Source organism: Leptonotus elevatus, chromosome 14 (genome assembly GCF_054856555.1).
Source record: "Leptonotus elevatus isolate MCC_2025b chromosome 14, RoL_Lele_1.0, whole genome shotgun sequence".
Classification (NCBI taxonomy): Eukaryota; Metazoa; Chordata; class Actinopteri; order Syngnathiformes; family Syngnathidae; genus Leptonotus; species Leptonotus elevatus.
This window is the reverse complement of record NC_141252.1, coordinates 12,647,955-12,665,575: the sequence shown is the minus strand read 5'-3', so window position 1 is coordinate 12,665,575 and position 17,621 is coordinate 12,647,955. Positions and strand designations below refer to the sequence as shown.

Below are 17,621 nucleotides of genomic sequence, written 5' to 3'. Positions count from 1 at the left end.
TCAATGTTGAACTGTGAAGAGGGGACGTTTCTGAATCGATATTGAATTGGGAGGGGAGTTTTTGTAACGCATTGATGCATCCATATTTTTTTTCACCCCTTAATATGTCCATTACATTAGTTACTTTCTGTGTGAAATAATAGTAGACAAGGGCATAGAGGCTCTCGACAGGTCTAAAGCACAGCTTCCTTTGCGACCACTAAGCTGATCACATGACAAGAATGGAAGTAGTCTCATCCGGTAGTATGAGTAAGTCTGCAATTCTGCAGCGCAAACACCCCCCAACTCCACCCCTCCAACGTTTCACCCACAGTCTGCCTAAAAAACAAAGATGACCCTTGAGAGCTTCCTATTTACACTACTTCCCCTTCCACTTTTACTCTACTTTCCACACAGTGAGTCTCTCCTGCCATGGCATGACAAAAAGTGAGACTGATGTTTTTTAACTGTTGACTAACACACAGGACAGTACTTGTCTGCAGGGGAGGGGAGTGCAGTTTCGATGTTGTGGGCTCTTTGAAAACGCACACTTGTCCACATTCATCATTTAACAGGAACAATTATGATTTCAGTGCTTTAGCTTTCAAAAGGTAATGCTACATGACATGTCAGTGCTTTGCAAAGTACACTAAATACATCCACTCTCGAGTGCAGCACAAAGTATGGAGTGCTGCTGACAATTGACAATGGATCCTATAACAACTTGAGAGCCTTCTGCTTTTAGCTCATCATTACAGTCTTCCAATAAACCACCTGTTTGTTTGTTTTTGTGTCCTCCAATGCAGGAAGCTGGCCAATAGACAGAGCAACTAGCGACAATCCCTATGATGACAAGCCTAAGTGACAAACTGCTGTGACACAGTTACGCTATGAAAAAGACAGAGCCCAAGCATTGCCAGTAAAGCATTACTCAATGAAACTGGTTGTTTGACAGCAGAAGACAGATTTGATGCCAGAAGAAAGATGATTCAAGTAGAGGGGGCGAGAACGCTTCATTGTGTGCAAAGAACTAGCAGAGTAGTGAGACAGATCACTACATATGTTCCCCACATATGTACAACTGCGAGCGGAGTGTGTATAAGCGGTGTGTACTCTGTGTGTGTTTATGGGAGGAGCTGTCAGGGACTGATGGAGTGTCTTTACATGACAAGCAGCTGCTGAGGTCGGAGATGCGTGCTGGGCAAAGTGGAAAATAATGAACAGAGACCCACTGCCAAACAAACAGAATTCATCTTTATTTGCCAACTGCTGAACAACAGTGTGCAGAGAGCCACAACCTGCCACTGACACACCCTTCAAACCCCCAAACTGGCTCATGCCAAGGTAGGCAGGAAAATAACAGGTTTGGCCACAGCTGCACATGAGGGCAAGTTGTCATATTTGTTTATATTATATATCCACGCATGTGAAGAATCAGATGACCAATGCATCCATGGTCTGCAATTTTAACAGTTGAAATGAGGACAGACGTCAAAAGTTATTGCAAAACATCTGTGAAACATCATTCACTACATCAAGGTTCCTAAAAGGAAACTACTGTACACCAGACAGTGGACTTAAAACATCATTGATAGGGGGAAAAAGTACATGAGCTAAATGCACTTATTTAAATGCAGATTGCAGAAGTCTTTTTCTTCTATTTCGTCCCTCATCGACTGCCAGAGGCAGTGGTGAACAGCACACGCAGTCACTTTACGTGCTGTTCCACACCGCCTGTGCCGGTCGTTCGGGACTCATAGAACTGTAGCTACCGGTACATATGTTACTTTCAGATTAAGAGGCATTGACAATGAAGAGATGACCAATGGACAAAGGGGGATTAGTAAAAATGTGAAGGGCGGGGAAAAGGAACAGTTTTTGAGTCCAGTTTGGTCTGTCTTACATGACAGGAATGGCGAGGATTCATTTTCCATTTATGGAAAAAAAATTCAGGGTTTTCTGTCAAAACAATCCCAAAGTTGTCTGCATGTACAGGTGTTGACAGCCATCTGAATACCCTTCAGTAACGTGTAAAGACTTTGGTAAACCACATTTATTTCATTTATTTTGATTGCGTGATGCACAAGAAAAAACATCAACTTTGAGACCGTTTGAGACACTCTAAAATGTTTGCAATTGAAGGTCCCAAAAAATGATGGTTTTCATGTAACTGAACAATCAAAATGTTTTTAATCCATCTTCAATTCAGATATGTTTCATCAAGTCAGTGTAACGCCCACAAAAAGACACAACTAAATTAAGAACAATGTTGCTAATTTGTCATACGACTTATAAAGGGATTCATGTAAGCTCCTCCAAAAATACTGAAATCCTCTCCTTGTGATGAGACAAACTACGACCGGGTGAATGTGCCCTAACACAGTGAGAGGTATCAGAGAGCATCAGACAAAATCTGGCTCTCAGTGCCCACACCCAGAGGTCGGACTTCCTGAGGGGGCTGCTGTTGGTCTTTGTCCGCGCCTGGCCATTCATGGCTTGGGGATGAGAGGGAAAGGAGCCAGTGCGAACTACATGAACAGAGTATGTGTGTTTGTGTGAGTGGTGAGAATCGGATGAGGTGATGGAGGAAAGGGGGAGGTGGAGGATTAGAGAATTTAAACTCCATAGCATTGGCGGAGGGGGGTTGGTGCCTTTTGTTGTCCTCCCTCCACAGCCACCCCGCCATCCCCTCAGCCCTTTTCTGCCGTGTTCTGCCTGTCGGCTGCAGCTGCAGCCCGCCACCAAGTGCCCTGCATCTCAATGAGCCATAGGCGGCCTGCTTCCAGAGGAGAAGAGGTCTTCCTGATGCAAGGGGTCATTATTAAGCCTAAGTAACCAGCAACTCTAGAATGCACTGGGCGCAGAGTTGTGAGTTGGGCCTCTCGCATTGCAAGAACACCCATTACTCATCCATTATCTCACTGTGCCAATAAAAGTTACTATTATGCCCACAGGCCACAGGTTTTAACTGTTCTCCCTTCTCTTTATACCTTTATGATATCTCACATCCTGCTTCTGAAACCACTTTGTTGGGTCTTCCTGCTCCTATGCAGCTGGATGTGGTACTTCAATGCCAGGGTTTTGGCAGCAGTATTAACAGGTTGCAGGGAAGGGCCACCCCTGCTTCTGTGTAGCCTTCTCTATCCCCTCCTTTTACCCAACTTTCTCTCCATCACCGCAGTTGCTGCTGCTACCCCAACAGGATAAAAAAGGAAGGAAGCAGGGTGGGGGCGCGAGGGAGGCTGCCCCTCTTTCTCACGCTCATAAGAAAGCCCTCGCTTCTTCTCTGTGGTGAGTGACACCTGCTGATTACCATAGAGACTGTGGGTAGGTCCCCCTGCCACAGTAGGGTTGAAAGTTGCCCCCTTTCTCTGGGTAAACAAGCAGTCTATGGATATGGTTTAACTAACCCGGTAACAGCATGCCAAATAAGAAAAGCGTTTTTAAGCTAATTAGTGCATTACACTCTTAATGACAGGATGCAACACAAAAATAAGAAGTTAACGCGATGATTAAAAACTATTTCTAATATATTCAGCATGGAAAGGAAACTAATCTCTGCTGAACGCATTGGTAAAGGCAAGCAGGCGAACTCTGCATAGAAAAGTAAGAGTAGGCTTGCCGTGAGAAGAGGTGAGAGGTAGAGGTGCCACCTCCCTCCTGGTCCCCCTATGATGCACACCAACCAGCAGACAGCTGCACCCAACTAATTTATTTCTCTACACAACATTTAACAGGAAGACTGCTTCCGATTAAAGAGAGCAGGGGGTCCCCATGCCGGCGGCCAGAAAGTTTTGGCTTCCTAGTGTGACACCCTCTGCTGTCGGACCCTGCCTACAGGGTGCCATTTCCTCCCCAAAAAATTCGAGACAATGCAAATACAAAATTTCATTGACTTGTGCTTGTGCAACCTGTACATTTTTCCTTTTTTAAATTAGTATTACCAAATATTTTTTCTTGCTGACATGGCAATGAACAAAGAGGATTTACCTGTAGTTTACTAAAGAGCCACCGTTTGGTCAGTCATTTGAAATTGTTTCGGATTTCGCAACAGTCCGCTGTAAAGTATGCTTACAGGCTGTTCAAACCACACCCAGTACCATAACCAAATAAATTCAACATGTAAACTACACATGCGACAGCAAATGTGTGTTTGACATGGGAGCAAAAACTCATTATCAGAACATGAGCAGAAATATTTCACGTTTACTTATGACATGGAGCCCAGCAATAAAGGAGTCAATTGCTCCAAACATAGTCACAGTTGCCCACAGTGGATGAGTACCAAACAACAGACTCTGGTGCTCTTTTAAGAAACACGGCAAAATTGTTATACATTGTGCGCCCATGGTTATATCGCACAACTATGACGTGAACTGCTATTAAGAGCCTCGAAATAGCAGGAAGTATCACATTTGCTTGGAGTCAAAAAAATTGTACCTATGAACTTGGCATTTTTTTGTTTTTCAATGGCTGCAAGTGGCTTTGGAATTTTGAAATATGCAGAAAAATGCTTCACTTAGAAGTTTATCCAACAAGCCACTCTCCACCCCCAAACCCTGGGCCCACTCTGTCATGCCATCTACTGGACCACCAACAAGGTCTCGTTTGGAAAGGCGGATCGCTCGTGGGTGTCCATAAGTTGCATGACCGGCAAAAGAACCAATCAGCTGATGAGCTCCAAATCAGAGCCATGAGAAGTGAAACTGTAGCATCTCACACACAACATCTATGCACTCTTGTGAGGCGGACGGGGTCACTGAACAATGTTCTGTGAACATCACAGAGTCACTGTTTAACTTCTGTCTCACTCTTTTGTCTGCCCCTTTATCTTTCTCTCACAATATCTAATGCTGTGAGCCCTCCTTCTCCATCTCACTGTACCCCTCCCGCTTGAGTTGGAGCCAGTTGAGCTTTCCACCCAATTCCAACAGTTGTTGTAGCCTTCGTTAGTCTAACGAGGGGGCCGGCTCTTTATACTTGTCAAGAAGCAAATGAGTCAAACACACAAGGGCCAGGAAAAAGGAGAGGACAGGCAAGCGCGGTTCTGTTGAGCTTCACTGAGTTCTTGGCCACAGCACTTCCCTGGAAACTAGGGAACCCACAATCTGCATCTTTGATGTTGGATGATGCTCTGGCTTTGACAGGAACTTTAGAAAAACACACTTGCCAAAAGAAATAACACTCTGCTCCATTCTTGTGCCGACTAGAGGCCACAGGCACATTTAAAGGGTCACACTGGCAATAGGACCTCTAAATAAATAAGCATTGCACTGTGCATACATCCATATACTAAATATTAATAATTGTCTAATTCTTAGAGCTGTATTCCACATATGTCCTTCCAAAATAGAGTGCCCAAGCCAGATAATTAACTACTGAAGAATTATGAAGAAAGAAGGAATTGAGCACGCCCTGGATCTCCAAACCATTCCAAGGAATAACTTCAACAAAGTAGTTTGACGTTTGACCAGGTCTACAAAATGTTTGTGAAGGGTTACGATTTTGTAATCAATATTGAGTGAGCAGAATGAGCATTGCACATTTGAGTGTGGTAAAAGCAAAGCTGTTACAACACCCACAAGGAGCAGCAAGGCAATTGGGTGGTACCAGCACAGTCACCCCTGTTTCAAGGCGCAACCTGTGAGGCAAGATGCTGAGGTGATGGACAGCAAGACATGGCTACCACAGGTTCACCTTCTGTGCGGTGGCTCTGGGGCAAAGACTGCATGACAGTGATGCGACACGAAAAGCCTTGCTGTCAAGAAGTCAGGCGAATGTCCCCCAATCAAAACGCAAAAGGTTCTGGGTGACATTTCATAGGGCACAGCTGCTCGACTGTGACAGTGTGCCAACTCACTGTTCCTGAAAGGTTGTTTGTTTAACGTCACAAGTAGACGGCCGTCACAGTTTGAACCTGAGCGTGTCTGAGTGCATGAGTACATTTTCAGCAACTCAGCATGACTGTTTACTTACTAGTCACTATTTCACAGCTATTTTAGTTACATTTTTACCAGTGCTTTTTATCATACTATCTGTATATCACTTAGTTAAGTATGAAGGAGGGCAGAGAAAACAAAGGACAAACACAAGTTTTAAAGTTTTACAATCAAACCGCTGTCTTCCTCTAAAAGGACATTGCTGTTCTTTTTTTCTAACACAGTTTGACGCAAGACCTATGCCAGTCATTTTCTTTAATTACAGCAACAATCAAAATTAATGAAGATTCTGCTAATGAAGGACCAGACTACTGTGTTCAACAGATCTGATCTACTGTATGTTAAGCCATTGAAAAATGGTCCGTTATGTGTCGAGTTTAAAGTTTCTTAGTTTAAGGGAGGCAAAGTGAAGGGCGATGCTACAGGTGACATTCATTCACGACAACATACCCAGAATTAAACACATTTTGGCAGAGCTTGTGACTTCACCCTATGCAACCAGGCCTTGGTGCGACAGATGACCGGGCCTGTCATGGTTTGTGATCAGTTGGACCCCAAAGCAGCAACAATTCGTCGGAAAACTCAAATAGTCTTTATTACAAAAAAACTAAAGGAGCAAACAAAATTGCAAAGTATAAAAGAACAAAACCATGGAACAAAAGGTGCTACCAATTGGGTAGGAACATAAATTACAAAGTACAAACAAATCATGAATAATGCTAGACAAAACAAACTCACTGCCACAAACAGGACGACTGGACTGCAACCCAAGAAGACAAAAAACAGAATGCACACTGCAAACAGAGGAATGAACCAGCAACCAGCTGGTATGCTGGGGGAGCCTTAAAACAAGGAACAGATTACCGATTGCCCACAGGTTTGTACCTCCGTGCTCAGTTGCCCCACCTATGTGCCATTAAAAAATATGGAAAGCTTGCAGGAAAAAAACATACATAACTAAGACAGAACATAACAGTACCTCGCCCTCAAATGCAGGTTGCCACCCGGCCCAAAAACATAGCCCATCAGAGCTAGTCCGGCAGGCGTCCCGGACACCAGATGAGAGGTACCCCCGCAGCAGTGCTTGCGCCGCCGAAGCAGGAACAAGAGGCGGCTGCAGCAGTGGTTGCCCTGCGGGGAGAGGACCAGAAGGGTGCCCGCAACCTGTGCGCCACCGGAACAAGACCAAAAGAAGGGCACAGAACGTGTGCCGCCGGAACAGGTTTGGGAGGTGGCCGCAGGATGTGGACCGGTACCGGGCCGCAGTTGAAAGAATAAAAAACTTATTATACTTCTGGTTAATTCATTAGCCGAGGCTTAAAAATATTTTATTTGGAAAAGTGACCGGATTCGCTCTGTTTGCGACGGACTCTTGACTCATGTAAACTTGTCAAGATGCTAATTATCTCAGTCGCGTAGCGCTTATGCTAATCGACAAGTTAGCAAAATGAGTAAAAAAACAGACCTATTTGGAAAGTTTCTTTGCAACGGCGAAAAGGCCCAGTGATGAGACAACACAGGAGATTATCACCAAGAAGAAAAAGAAAGGTGCATGGATTTGGTAATTCCCACGCAAGATGGGCTCTGTGGCGAGCGGCTCTTAATTTATTATTCGTTATGATGAGTGAGTTATTCATGGACTTTAGATCTGTTCTGTGGTGCTTTGTTATGTTGGCGACGCCAACATATCATGCCCTCCTTAAATCTATCTATCTCTTAAATGTGCCAACTTGGCGCATTAAGGAGGCCGCTGCTAATATAGTTAAATAAAAATGGGGCTTCACATTTATTGTTACAGACCTGCTCACCATTATTGGCACCCATCAAGGTAAAGTACATAATGTGGAATACCTTCTGAAAAAAATTATCAACAAAAATATTATTTTTTTTATAGAGAACTTGTGTTTTATCTGAAAGACCAAATTATTTAAAAAAAACTATTTATAGCAATAAACAATGGACGGAAAAAATTGAAAACTTGCAATGTGCGCTGTCACTGGTATTGACACCCTTTCCTGTAAATAAGTATGGAAACACATTGACTCACCTTTGGTAAATCACAAATGAGAATTACCTGTTCTAAATGGTCTGTGCCCAATTGACATGAATTAACCAATGAATGACGACTTTGGTGTTTTAAAAAGCCGTCTGTTGCCCCCTTTTCTTTTGTCAAAATATTGAAAACAAAGGAGCTGTCTGAGGACACCACAAGTGCAATTATTCGCAAAACACAAGACCTCCAAAAGGTATCGAGCCATCTCCAAAGACTTTTGTTGCCCTGTTTTAGTAGTGCGTAATGTTATTAAGAAGTTTTACGAAAATTTAACTGTCAAGAACCTCCATGGATGTGGGGTGGAAAAGAGAAATTGATGACAGAAGTCTTCAACGGTTGGTGCGAATGGTGGAAAAAACACCACATTATACATCCAAAGACCTGAAAGTCAACCTGGAACAGTTTGGGATCATGGTTTCAAGAAGTACCATACGCTACACACTGAACCAAAAATAGGGCTTCATGGGCGAAGACCATTCCTGAGACAGACATAAAAAAGAATGGCTAACCTTTGCCAAGGAGTACCTGGACAAGCCACAATTCTTTTGGGAAAATGTTCTGTGGACGGATCAAACAAAAATAGAGCTTTTACATAGTGGATTTGCGTTTGTTGTTGTAGCCTTTTATTAATCAGCCGCCGAACAGCCAAGCATCCCCCCCGTCAATCCACTGGGTTGCCGGTCCGCGAAAGTTGTGGACTTGTATAAACCGGTCCGTGGTGGGAAAAAGGTTGGGGACCACTGAATTAGGAGACACATGGAGCCAACCGCAAAGACTCACAGTGGAGTGTAAAACTGTGTTTTTCTAAAAATCTGGGCGTCTCTCTACATTTTAGTGTAGCTGGTAAATCACTATCTTTTTATTATCTTCATTACAACTATTATATGGCAACACATATTTTAAGACATTCAAAATGTAATGTTCAATAACTTAGTTCAAAACAATATAGTCAGCGACCAACCCAACAGCAGTTCTGGTATGGAGTTCCAAACAATTTTCTTGTGACCTTCTCCATCATCTAATCCCCTGAGTCCAAGCCACGGTTTTACCGATTTACAGGAAAAGCCTGGTTCTTTGGCCCAGGGCCTTAAGAGTCATCACTGGTCTCAGACAGTTTGCTTATCACATTTACTGTTGCCTCTGGTGATGGTGGTGGTGGTGGACTCTGAGAGACAGCTGTGGTTTGAGGACTGAGATAGTGCTCACACATAAAGCACTCAAAGTCAGCAGGTATGTGAGGAATGCCTTTTCAACCAAACAACAGGACTAACACCCGCCACACCACACTGCTGTGTCTGAGCAGTTCATTGAAGCCCACAGGAGACCTGATGGCTATTTACATTTTAAGTATTCAGTAATTATTCGCATTGGAATTGTTTTAACACTAATGTATAATACTCGCCAATTACCTAAATAGAGGTGAAAGGACCTTTTGTGAAACATTTAATGTGGGTCAAAGATCATGTAAAAGATCACTGCAACATCCGAAAAATTTTGCAATAAGAAGAACCAAGAAAAAAATGTCTTTCAGTTTTAACTTTATATAAAGCATTTTATACGCAATACACAATTATGTTATACTCCCTTCCAGTTTAGTTACAAATGAGGTTTGATATAACTGCAAAATTGTTTGACTGTCTTGTCTCAAAATATTTGTTCAGAAGAGGTTTCTGAGAATCAGCTTCCTCTACTTTGTTTGTTGTTTGACTGCTACTTTGTTAGATTTGTACACCTGGGACAGTTTCTAGTGAATGTGTGGATGATGACGTGCAATATTCTGCCACTGAATTGCAACTGTGTAAGTGCTATCAATTGAAGGTTATCATCCCAGGATATTTCATAAGCATATCATAACCAAAGTTATTTACAAACGTACAACAGTAGTAGTAGTTAAACACCTTAAGTTTAAGATTGTACAATCCAGACAAACATTTAAAGTAGCACCAAACTTCACCAGCATATCATGTGAGACTTTTTTGCAACACTGATTCCGAACGAAAGGCCAGTGGCAAGAACAGGATAGAAAAACAAGAATTTCTAGAAATATGCTAAGCTTCTAATTTAAAAAAAATTAAGACACCAGCATCCCTACTAAGAGAGTTTCGCAACGTTTTTACAATGAACGTTCAAAAATGTGATTTGTGAAGTACAACAGTGCACCTCGATCTGTCACATATTATGTAATTGTCTTCAAAATGAAGACTGTGTTAGAGGAACTTCTGTACTAAGGATAATAAACAATTAACATGAACATGTATTAACTGTATATTACATAAAAAGCTTACATAAAACCAACATTTAAAAGAAGGTATTTGTACCTCTCTTATGCAGCCATCCCTCCTTGACAATCACCACATTGGTCATGTTGGTGGACAGGGTAGAGGATCCAGGATTTCCACAGGGAGGGTCACTTCGTCTTCCCAAGTTCTCTTCACTTTACGCCAGCACACGAGGCCCGTGGTTATCTATTAGTTGGAAAAAGGTAAAAAATTAGCCCTCTATTGAGGTGGAACATTTTTTCCACTGGTCTGAATATTAACCCTCAGGTCAACTCAGAAGACAAGCAATGAGACCCAGGAGCTGGTGCAGTAAAAGACATACCTTCCGTGTTCCTGAAAAAGAACAGTTCTTGACAGATGACTGCGTGACGTGACTATTTACAAAGGATTTGGCTGACTGAAAAATACTAAATAGCTTAAGACCAAGAATGTCAACAACTTTTACCTGCCATATCTGTGAGCGTTGTTGTTTTTACTCAAGTCTGACCTATGGCGCAAGCACACAGAAATGCTGCTGGAACTCGTCCAGACAAACTGCCTGCCTGATGTGAGCATAACAGCCAAAGTAACTGACGCATATGACGCACTTACTCTGCTAAGTGCAGTGCAAACTTCCGTATGCAATTAGGTAATAGCAGAGGTCCTACCTGCTCACACTCAAGAATGATTTTTATAATATAAGGACAGGCATGTTGGCTATATAACATTTGGGTATACAAGCACAACCTGATAGATATTTAATACAAGAGCAGTATATCAAAAATCTCTTGGCAGACTCGTTGTGATTTACACAGTGGATGATTGTTTCACAAGTTGTTTATGTCATGGGTTGGGTCATGTTTATTACGTAGACTCAATTAAGAAAATATGACAAATCAGAAATGAAAAGAGATGGACATATTTGATGGTGATCCAAATTAAACACTGATTCGTGTTCAATGCAAAATAAATAAATAAATAAATAAATAGATAAAAATCACTTCAGCGGCAGACAGAGAAGACTTATGACTCCTAATGTTGTGGCAGGATACAATAATAAACAAACATACTGCGAAATAAGTACTTGTGAATTAATGTAGTGGTTCAGATGATGGACTGATGGATAATGCCTTTGTAAAGGCATACCATAGTTTTCAATATACTATCACTAACATGTTAATCGATTGTTTAGTTGTAGCAAACGTGTTGTGCAGTGATTGTACAGTATATAAAATAAGCAACAATTCCAGCACTTTCCAAATATTCAAATTTGCGAGGCTACCATCACAAACCAATTGACCTTTCCCTTCATTTACCTCTTGTAAATACAGCTTTGAATGCAGGACAGGAGAAATAGAAGGGATCAATTTCCCGACTTGTTCACACAAATGTCACACACTGCACCAGGCGATCTCTGCCCTTCCACTGAAATCAATTTGTCTGCCGCCTCTCCATCAGAGTAAATCCATCAAAAGAGCTCTGTGCGAGTGGCCTCAGCCAGCCTACTGCCAGGGACAATAACAGGAAGTGGATGTGACTATTGACAGACTACGAATCATATCAGTACAGCACTGGGCTCAAATAAATGTCTCACTGAGCGAGGTGATAAACACGCATTTTACTGTTGTTGTGCTTCACTCATATCAATGAGCAAAAAGAGTTTGGGGGGTTATTTAATTATCTACGTTTTTTTGTTATTGCAGTGAGGTTGTGTTCCACAAACGGTGATAAGATCTTGGTTTAGCAACGTGACAAGGGGCCCCCATCATCTAGGTTAAGTTTTCTACAAAAAAACATGGAATGGCCACTTAAAACACGTCATAACAAATACATTATCAGGAAAACAATTGATTAGTACAGTACAGTACAACCACTTATTTTACTAGCCACACTGCTCTTCTCACAAATAATATTCAATTTACGCTATTTAAATCGAGTTTTTAGGCCACGTGGCGCAGTTAGAAACGTCAGCGTCAAACGACAATTTTCAAGGAGTCGACTTGGAGAACACCTTGGAATTCCAGCCTGTATGATCTTATTTATAGATATTTTTAGCTCAACTTGTCAGTTAATCTAAGCAGAGGTTTGCCAAGTAGCAGACTAAATGGAAGGCTCAATTGTGGAAATTTATGCGTAGACTAGTTGGGTCACATAGAACATATTGTAAAGATTTTGGGGGGGGGGGGGGGTTGATTCCCCCTTTAAACAGAAGATTAATGTATTTTGTTTTTACATTGCTCGCAAAAGTAATGTTTCGTGGGCCTGTCAGCCAATCATCAGTGTATTTCTTGTGCAGTCAAATCGTCACTAGGGTTAGGCAGTCAATGGCGTGCCTGTATAATGAATGCGGGCACGCGATTGGCTGTGGCATGCCATTGACTGCCTAACCTGAAATACAGAAGTGGACATGCTATACAAAATTACATTTTAAGCAGAACGGTTCATTATTTTGTGCTGAAACAAGACTACAACAATATTGAGGCACTTGTAATACCATGAATATTTTGACATCTTTAATTGTGTGTTTTTTTCCTTCCCCCATCAATGTCATCTGCCTTGCAAATGCAATCGGCAGAAGGCCAATTTTTTATTCGATATTGTATAAAATCGTTCCATAAAAGGGCCATTTTTTCCCACACACACAAAATGATCCATTTCTCCAGAACCCATAATTATTCAATTTTCTAAATTCTTGGTGCGTTGGACTCTACTGGAGGTAGCTATTACAAAGAGATTCTACATTTTTCACTAGAAATAGACCAATGTTTTTCTTTTTTCAGGGTTAATACCAACACTGATTATTCGTAGCCAAGGAGGCCGATAACCAATATTTAGAGCCGATATTCATTTTCAGAGAAAGGAGAAAAAAATATTGCATCAAAATAAAAATTAAAAACAATACAAATTCAAACTTTAATTTTGTTGAAATGTCTTAAAGGATATGATTTTTGAACAACTTTTCAGATGTGCAAAATATTGAAGCTGTTTTTTTTGTAATCTTCGGCAATAAAATAAAAAATAAAACTGTAACAAAAAGTTCTGGAAGCTCACAGGGTCATACCGTAGCCAGCTAGTTTTCTAAAGTATTTTTTTTCTCCAAAATCTCAAAATAACTGAAATGTTAAACTTTTACATATCTTTGTTTTATTTTCAAACAAAAGCAAAAGGTGCAGAGAGTTCCCAGGTTCAGCAGCATCTCTTAGAAAGTGAAAACTGAAATAGTTCCCTGAGGGTAACACATTTTTTTATCGTGTGTCAGATTTTTCAAAAAGGCAGATACAAATATTCTTCAAAAATATCGAATATCAGCACCAATAATCGGCCTGGCCAATAATCAGCCTATCCCTAATTTTGACTACTTGTCATTTTTGGGAAGTCTTGTCATGATGCTAACTTGGGGCTGATTTTGAGTTCGAAAACACACACACACTGGGTGCAGTTTAAACTCTAAGCAATAGAACCCCTTTGGCAACTCAGTGTGGACAATGTCACAAGCGTGCACATATTATATACACATTGGTATACTTCAGACCAACAAACCGGGGTGCGTACGCCGCAGCCGAAAAAGCAACACATGCACAAGAGCGGCTCTGGAGCCACAACAGAGTACTGCTGTTTTAATGGGAGCGACCTGTTGCTACTGCGGCCTGTGTGGAAAAAACTGGGCTGCTGCCAGCGCCGCAGCCACTGAATGAACCCAGTACCCTGACAGCGGGTCACATGGTCCTCGGGCCTCTGCGCCGCCACCGCCTGCCTGCCTTACGGTCACTGCGGCTTTTAATCATTCATCTTTCTGGCTCCGGCTCTGGGGGCCAACTCATTCAATGCAAATCAGTGTCATGAAGCAAAGATCCCACAGACATAGAAACACACACACACACTGCATCTGTGACTTGAACTAGCAAGGACAGTCACAAGTGTTTATGGCAGGAGGAAGAAATTCAGGCCAACCCCACCACACTACTTCCTTCATCACAGATCAATGGTCGTAAGCTTGTTTATGCTCTATTTTCTGCTCCTGCTGTGGCGGGCAAGAGTCAGCGGCTGGTTTACAGTTACAAAACGTATACGCTTTTACTCAAGTATTTACAGCATTTGAAGTGAGACCATCCATCATGCACACTTGGTGATGGGAAATGGATCCTACAGTGACAGGCGTAATGGTTGGTCATATAGAGAGTGTTAAGTTCCTCATTGAAGTTCCCTGAACATACTTTACAAATGAAAATTACTCAGAAGTCAAGTTTAACCTCTAAAGCCGAATGCCCCTAAAGTCATAAGGGTAGTAGCATAGTGACAAAAGTCATACACACGTCCCAGTCCTGGCTGCTCAATACAATGTCTCGCCAGAACGGAATGTACGCTGAAAATGGAAGAATGTTGACACATTCTGTGAAGAGACTCCTCTCCAACAACAATGCTTTCAGCATTTTGGTGTCACCAAATCATAGCCAGCCTTTGAGATACTCGTACTGTTTGTTACGTTACCTTTGAGGATGGTAGAAATGTAAACGAATTAAAGCAACAGACTTTGTTTGAGAACATAATGAGAGTGGCCAAGGTGAAGGCGAGCATTCCTTAATTTATCTCTGTAAGGCCACAGCAAAAGTTACATTGATTTGCAGTAAATTTCCATTGAGATAGGTTTTCCTATTGTTGAGTGAAATGTATGATGTGTTGATTTTATTATTTGAACACAGCGATTTTACATGCAACTGGCCATGGTTCATTTTGTGGAATCATATGCCTAGGTTTTGAACTTGGGAAGAAGAAAAACAATTTATTTTTCCAGTTACGAGGGGTTTGGTGAATGCATGCATGAAACTTGCGGAGTTCAATCCCCACAACAAGGTTAAGAACCACTGTGTTACACATATTCTGTAATTATTACAGTAAAGTTAACTTCAGTCATGCTAGACTTCAGTCAGCAAAGCTAAAGGTGAGTAGCTCATTTATTTTTTTCAGTTTCCATAATATTAAAATATTACTTAACCTGCCTGTATGGTTAATAAAGGCATTAGGACTCCACAGGTTTGATCTTGGGACAGATTTAAATAAAATTTTCTGGTTAAGTTGACAACCTGTAGAAGAACTGTTTGTAAATATGAACAAATCCAAGATGGACCGGCAATACTGAGAAAACTGGAACGATCATTTTCTACAACTTGTATGCACTTTAACTAGCATCCATCCACTTTAAGTCTGGAGTGTCCTGAAGAGTTTCACATACCTCTATTTATAAAGATTCTGTAATGAATCTTTATTCCTGACCTGGTTGTAAATGTGAGCAAAATCAATTGAAGAACTGTTATCAGTGTCTCAGGCTGCAATGTTCTCAGAGGGCCCTCACAAACTGAAGAAGGGTACGCTCGTGACGCCAACAGTGGGCGGCCATTGTGAGATGCGTATCCTTCTCAGTGATAAGGTCTCAACTCCTGTGGCGCAATGGGACACAATACGCCTGCTGTGCACAGGGACAAAATTTCTAACAGCATTCCACAGAATCTGCATGCGCCTGATGGCACATTTGCGTCAGAGCACAGGGATTGGGTGGGAGGCGGCTGATATCTTCTAAATAGAACAGGCAGCGCCAAACAGTCACCGGCGACGTCATTGCGCCGACGTGTTGTGTCTTCCGCTGGTCATATGGCAAGGCCCCATGTGCACAGGACAGACGTAGTCTCATGACCAGCAAAAACATTCCGACATAAAGGCGTAAAAGGGTATAACATGCCTGGGGATGTTGTACTCTGAGAAGGCAAATAGGAAACCAAATGTTGGTCATTGAAACTTTACACTGTTACCATCACATGTTATACATTACTGCTATTATGTATATAGAGCAAAAGTTAGCTGTCATGACAACATAATGTGCATATGTAGCAGACAGTACAATAAGGATTCACACAGCTTTCCCTTGGCCAAATGCAAGTAAGTGTTTCCAGTAACCGTTAAGCTGTGGTACACATTCACACACATATGCAGGCTACATATTCAAAAATAACCTTGCACTAGCACCTTAATAGGTAGTATGCTATAAACAAGACTTAAGCTGAGTTGCAACGGTAAAATAAAAAATACAATAAAAACTGCCCACAATACAGTCAAATAGCTATAAGTAAGCACATAATCCAAAATTCTAACACTTTTTAAGTTTTTGAACGCAACAATAATATTCAAGCGTTTTCATGAACTCCAAATGGCAGTGGGGAGTCTAAACGGTGGCAATACTTCCTATGTGGTGATTAGAAGTTAAGATAATAAGAAAATAGCACGACTACTGTCAACAAGTTAAGTAGCAGCACATTGTTGCGATTGTTTACAAGTAAAAATGAGCGCATTGTTAAAAGTGGGTGTTGGAGCAGAGCAACAACAAGCTAAGAAAGCTAATGTTATGTGTGGCCCGTGCATTATAAAAGCGTAAACGGTGTTCATAACAATGAATGGGCCGCTCTCTTGTTGATCTCATTAGTTTTCCCTCGTGGACTATTAAAGCGCTATACAAGCAGCATTTTGAATGTAGAAGAGGGGCACAGTTTAAGTTACAAGTGGGCCTGAGGGCTACGTTTCAAAAAGTAGTCATTGTCAGAAAGCAAACATCTGAAGAGACGTTCAATTGCTTGTGGAAAATACAGTACAGTACACCCTTACAGTTCGCTTTCGAGGCTCGCATGTCTCCCTGACTTTAAAGTAACTTTTACAGCCAACGGGTCGGGAAAGTAGTACATTTCATGCTTGCATTAAGCGACAGAAAGGATTTGGGGCCTAGCAGGGCAGCTCGGGTGAGAATAACCGCATCCCATGTAAGTACAATGGGGACATACCCTGACTAGCTGTCGACCTCTTATAGTTAACCATGCGAACGAAACGCGAACATTTACCTGGACAGGAATTCAACAATGTGTCCGTCTCATTCTAGTGAGCTGATTCGGCGGCACTTTAAGTTGATAAGTCCTTCAACAATCTGGACAAAAGTGCTCTCATTTACTCCGTTTCTCTTGCCTTTCTTCCACTACACCTCCCAAACGCGCTGTCTGCAATGCCTCTGTGGCAGTCTGCTCTGCCGGGTCCTAGAGCCGACGGGTCGCATGCAAACAGTGCCGTCGAAAATCCAGTGTTTAGAGAGGGGCGTCTGGTGTGCGTGTGTGGCCTCGATGAACTTTGACGTCCTCTGTGTGGGATTGCAGTTTACACAATAATTAGCTTCCGCAAAAAAGGATGAACGTTGCCCCCTGCCCTACACAATCAAGACCAGCATACCATATTACGGAAGGGGAAGTGTTGTATTTGTTAATTTTTATTATTATTTTTTTTTTCATTTTTGCAGACGTGCTCAATTACTCACGCTCAGTACTTGTGGGGTTTTTTTGGGACAAAAAAGAAGGGCTTTTG

At 41.8% G+C, this 17,621-nt stretch overlaps 1 protein-coding gene across 1 annotated transcript in view; it reads right to left on the bottom strand.

Moving 5' to 3' along the window:
- akt1 (AKT serine/threonine kinase 1) overlaps positions 1-17,314 on the bottom strand; it is a 35,018-nt gene extending 17,704 nt beyond the window's left edge. The window contains exons 1-2 of the mRNA XM_086094358.1: positions 17,111-17,314; positions 10,290-10,436 (exon numbers count right to left, since the gene is read on the bottom strand). Of these exons, the coding sequence (XP_085950484.1) occupies positions 10,290-10,335 (46 nt within the window). The 5' untranslated portion in view covers positions 10,336-10,436; positions 17,111-17,314. The remainder of the gene's footprint in view (positions 1-10,289; positions 10,437-17,110) is intronic.
- Positions 17,315-17,621: the final 307 nt, after the last annotated feature.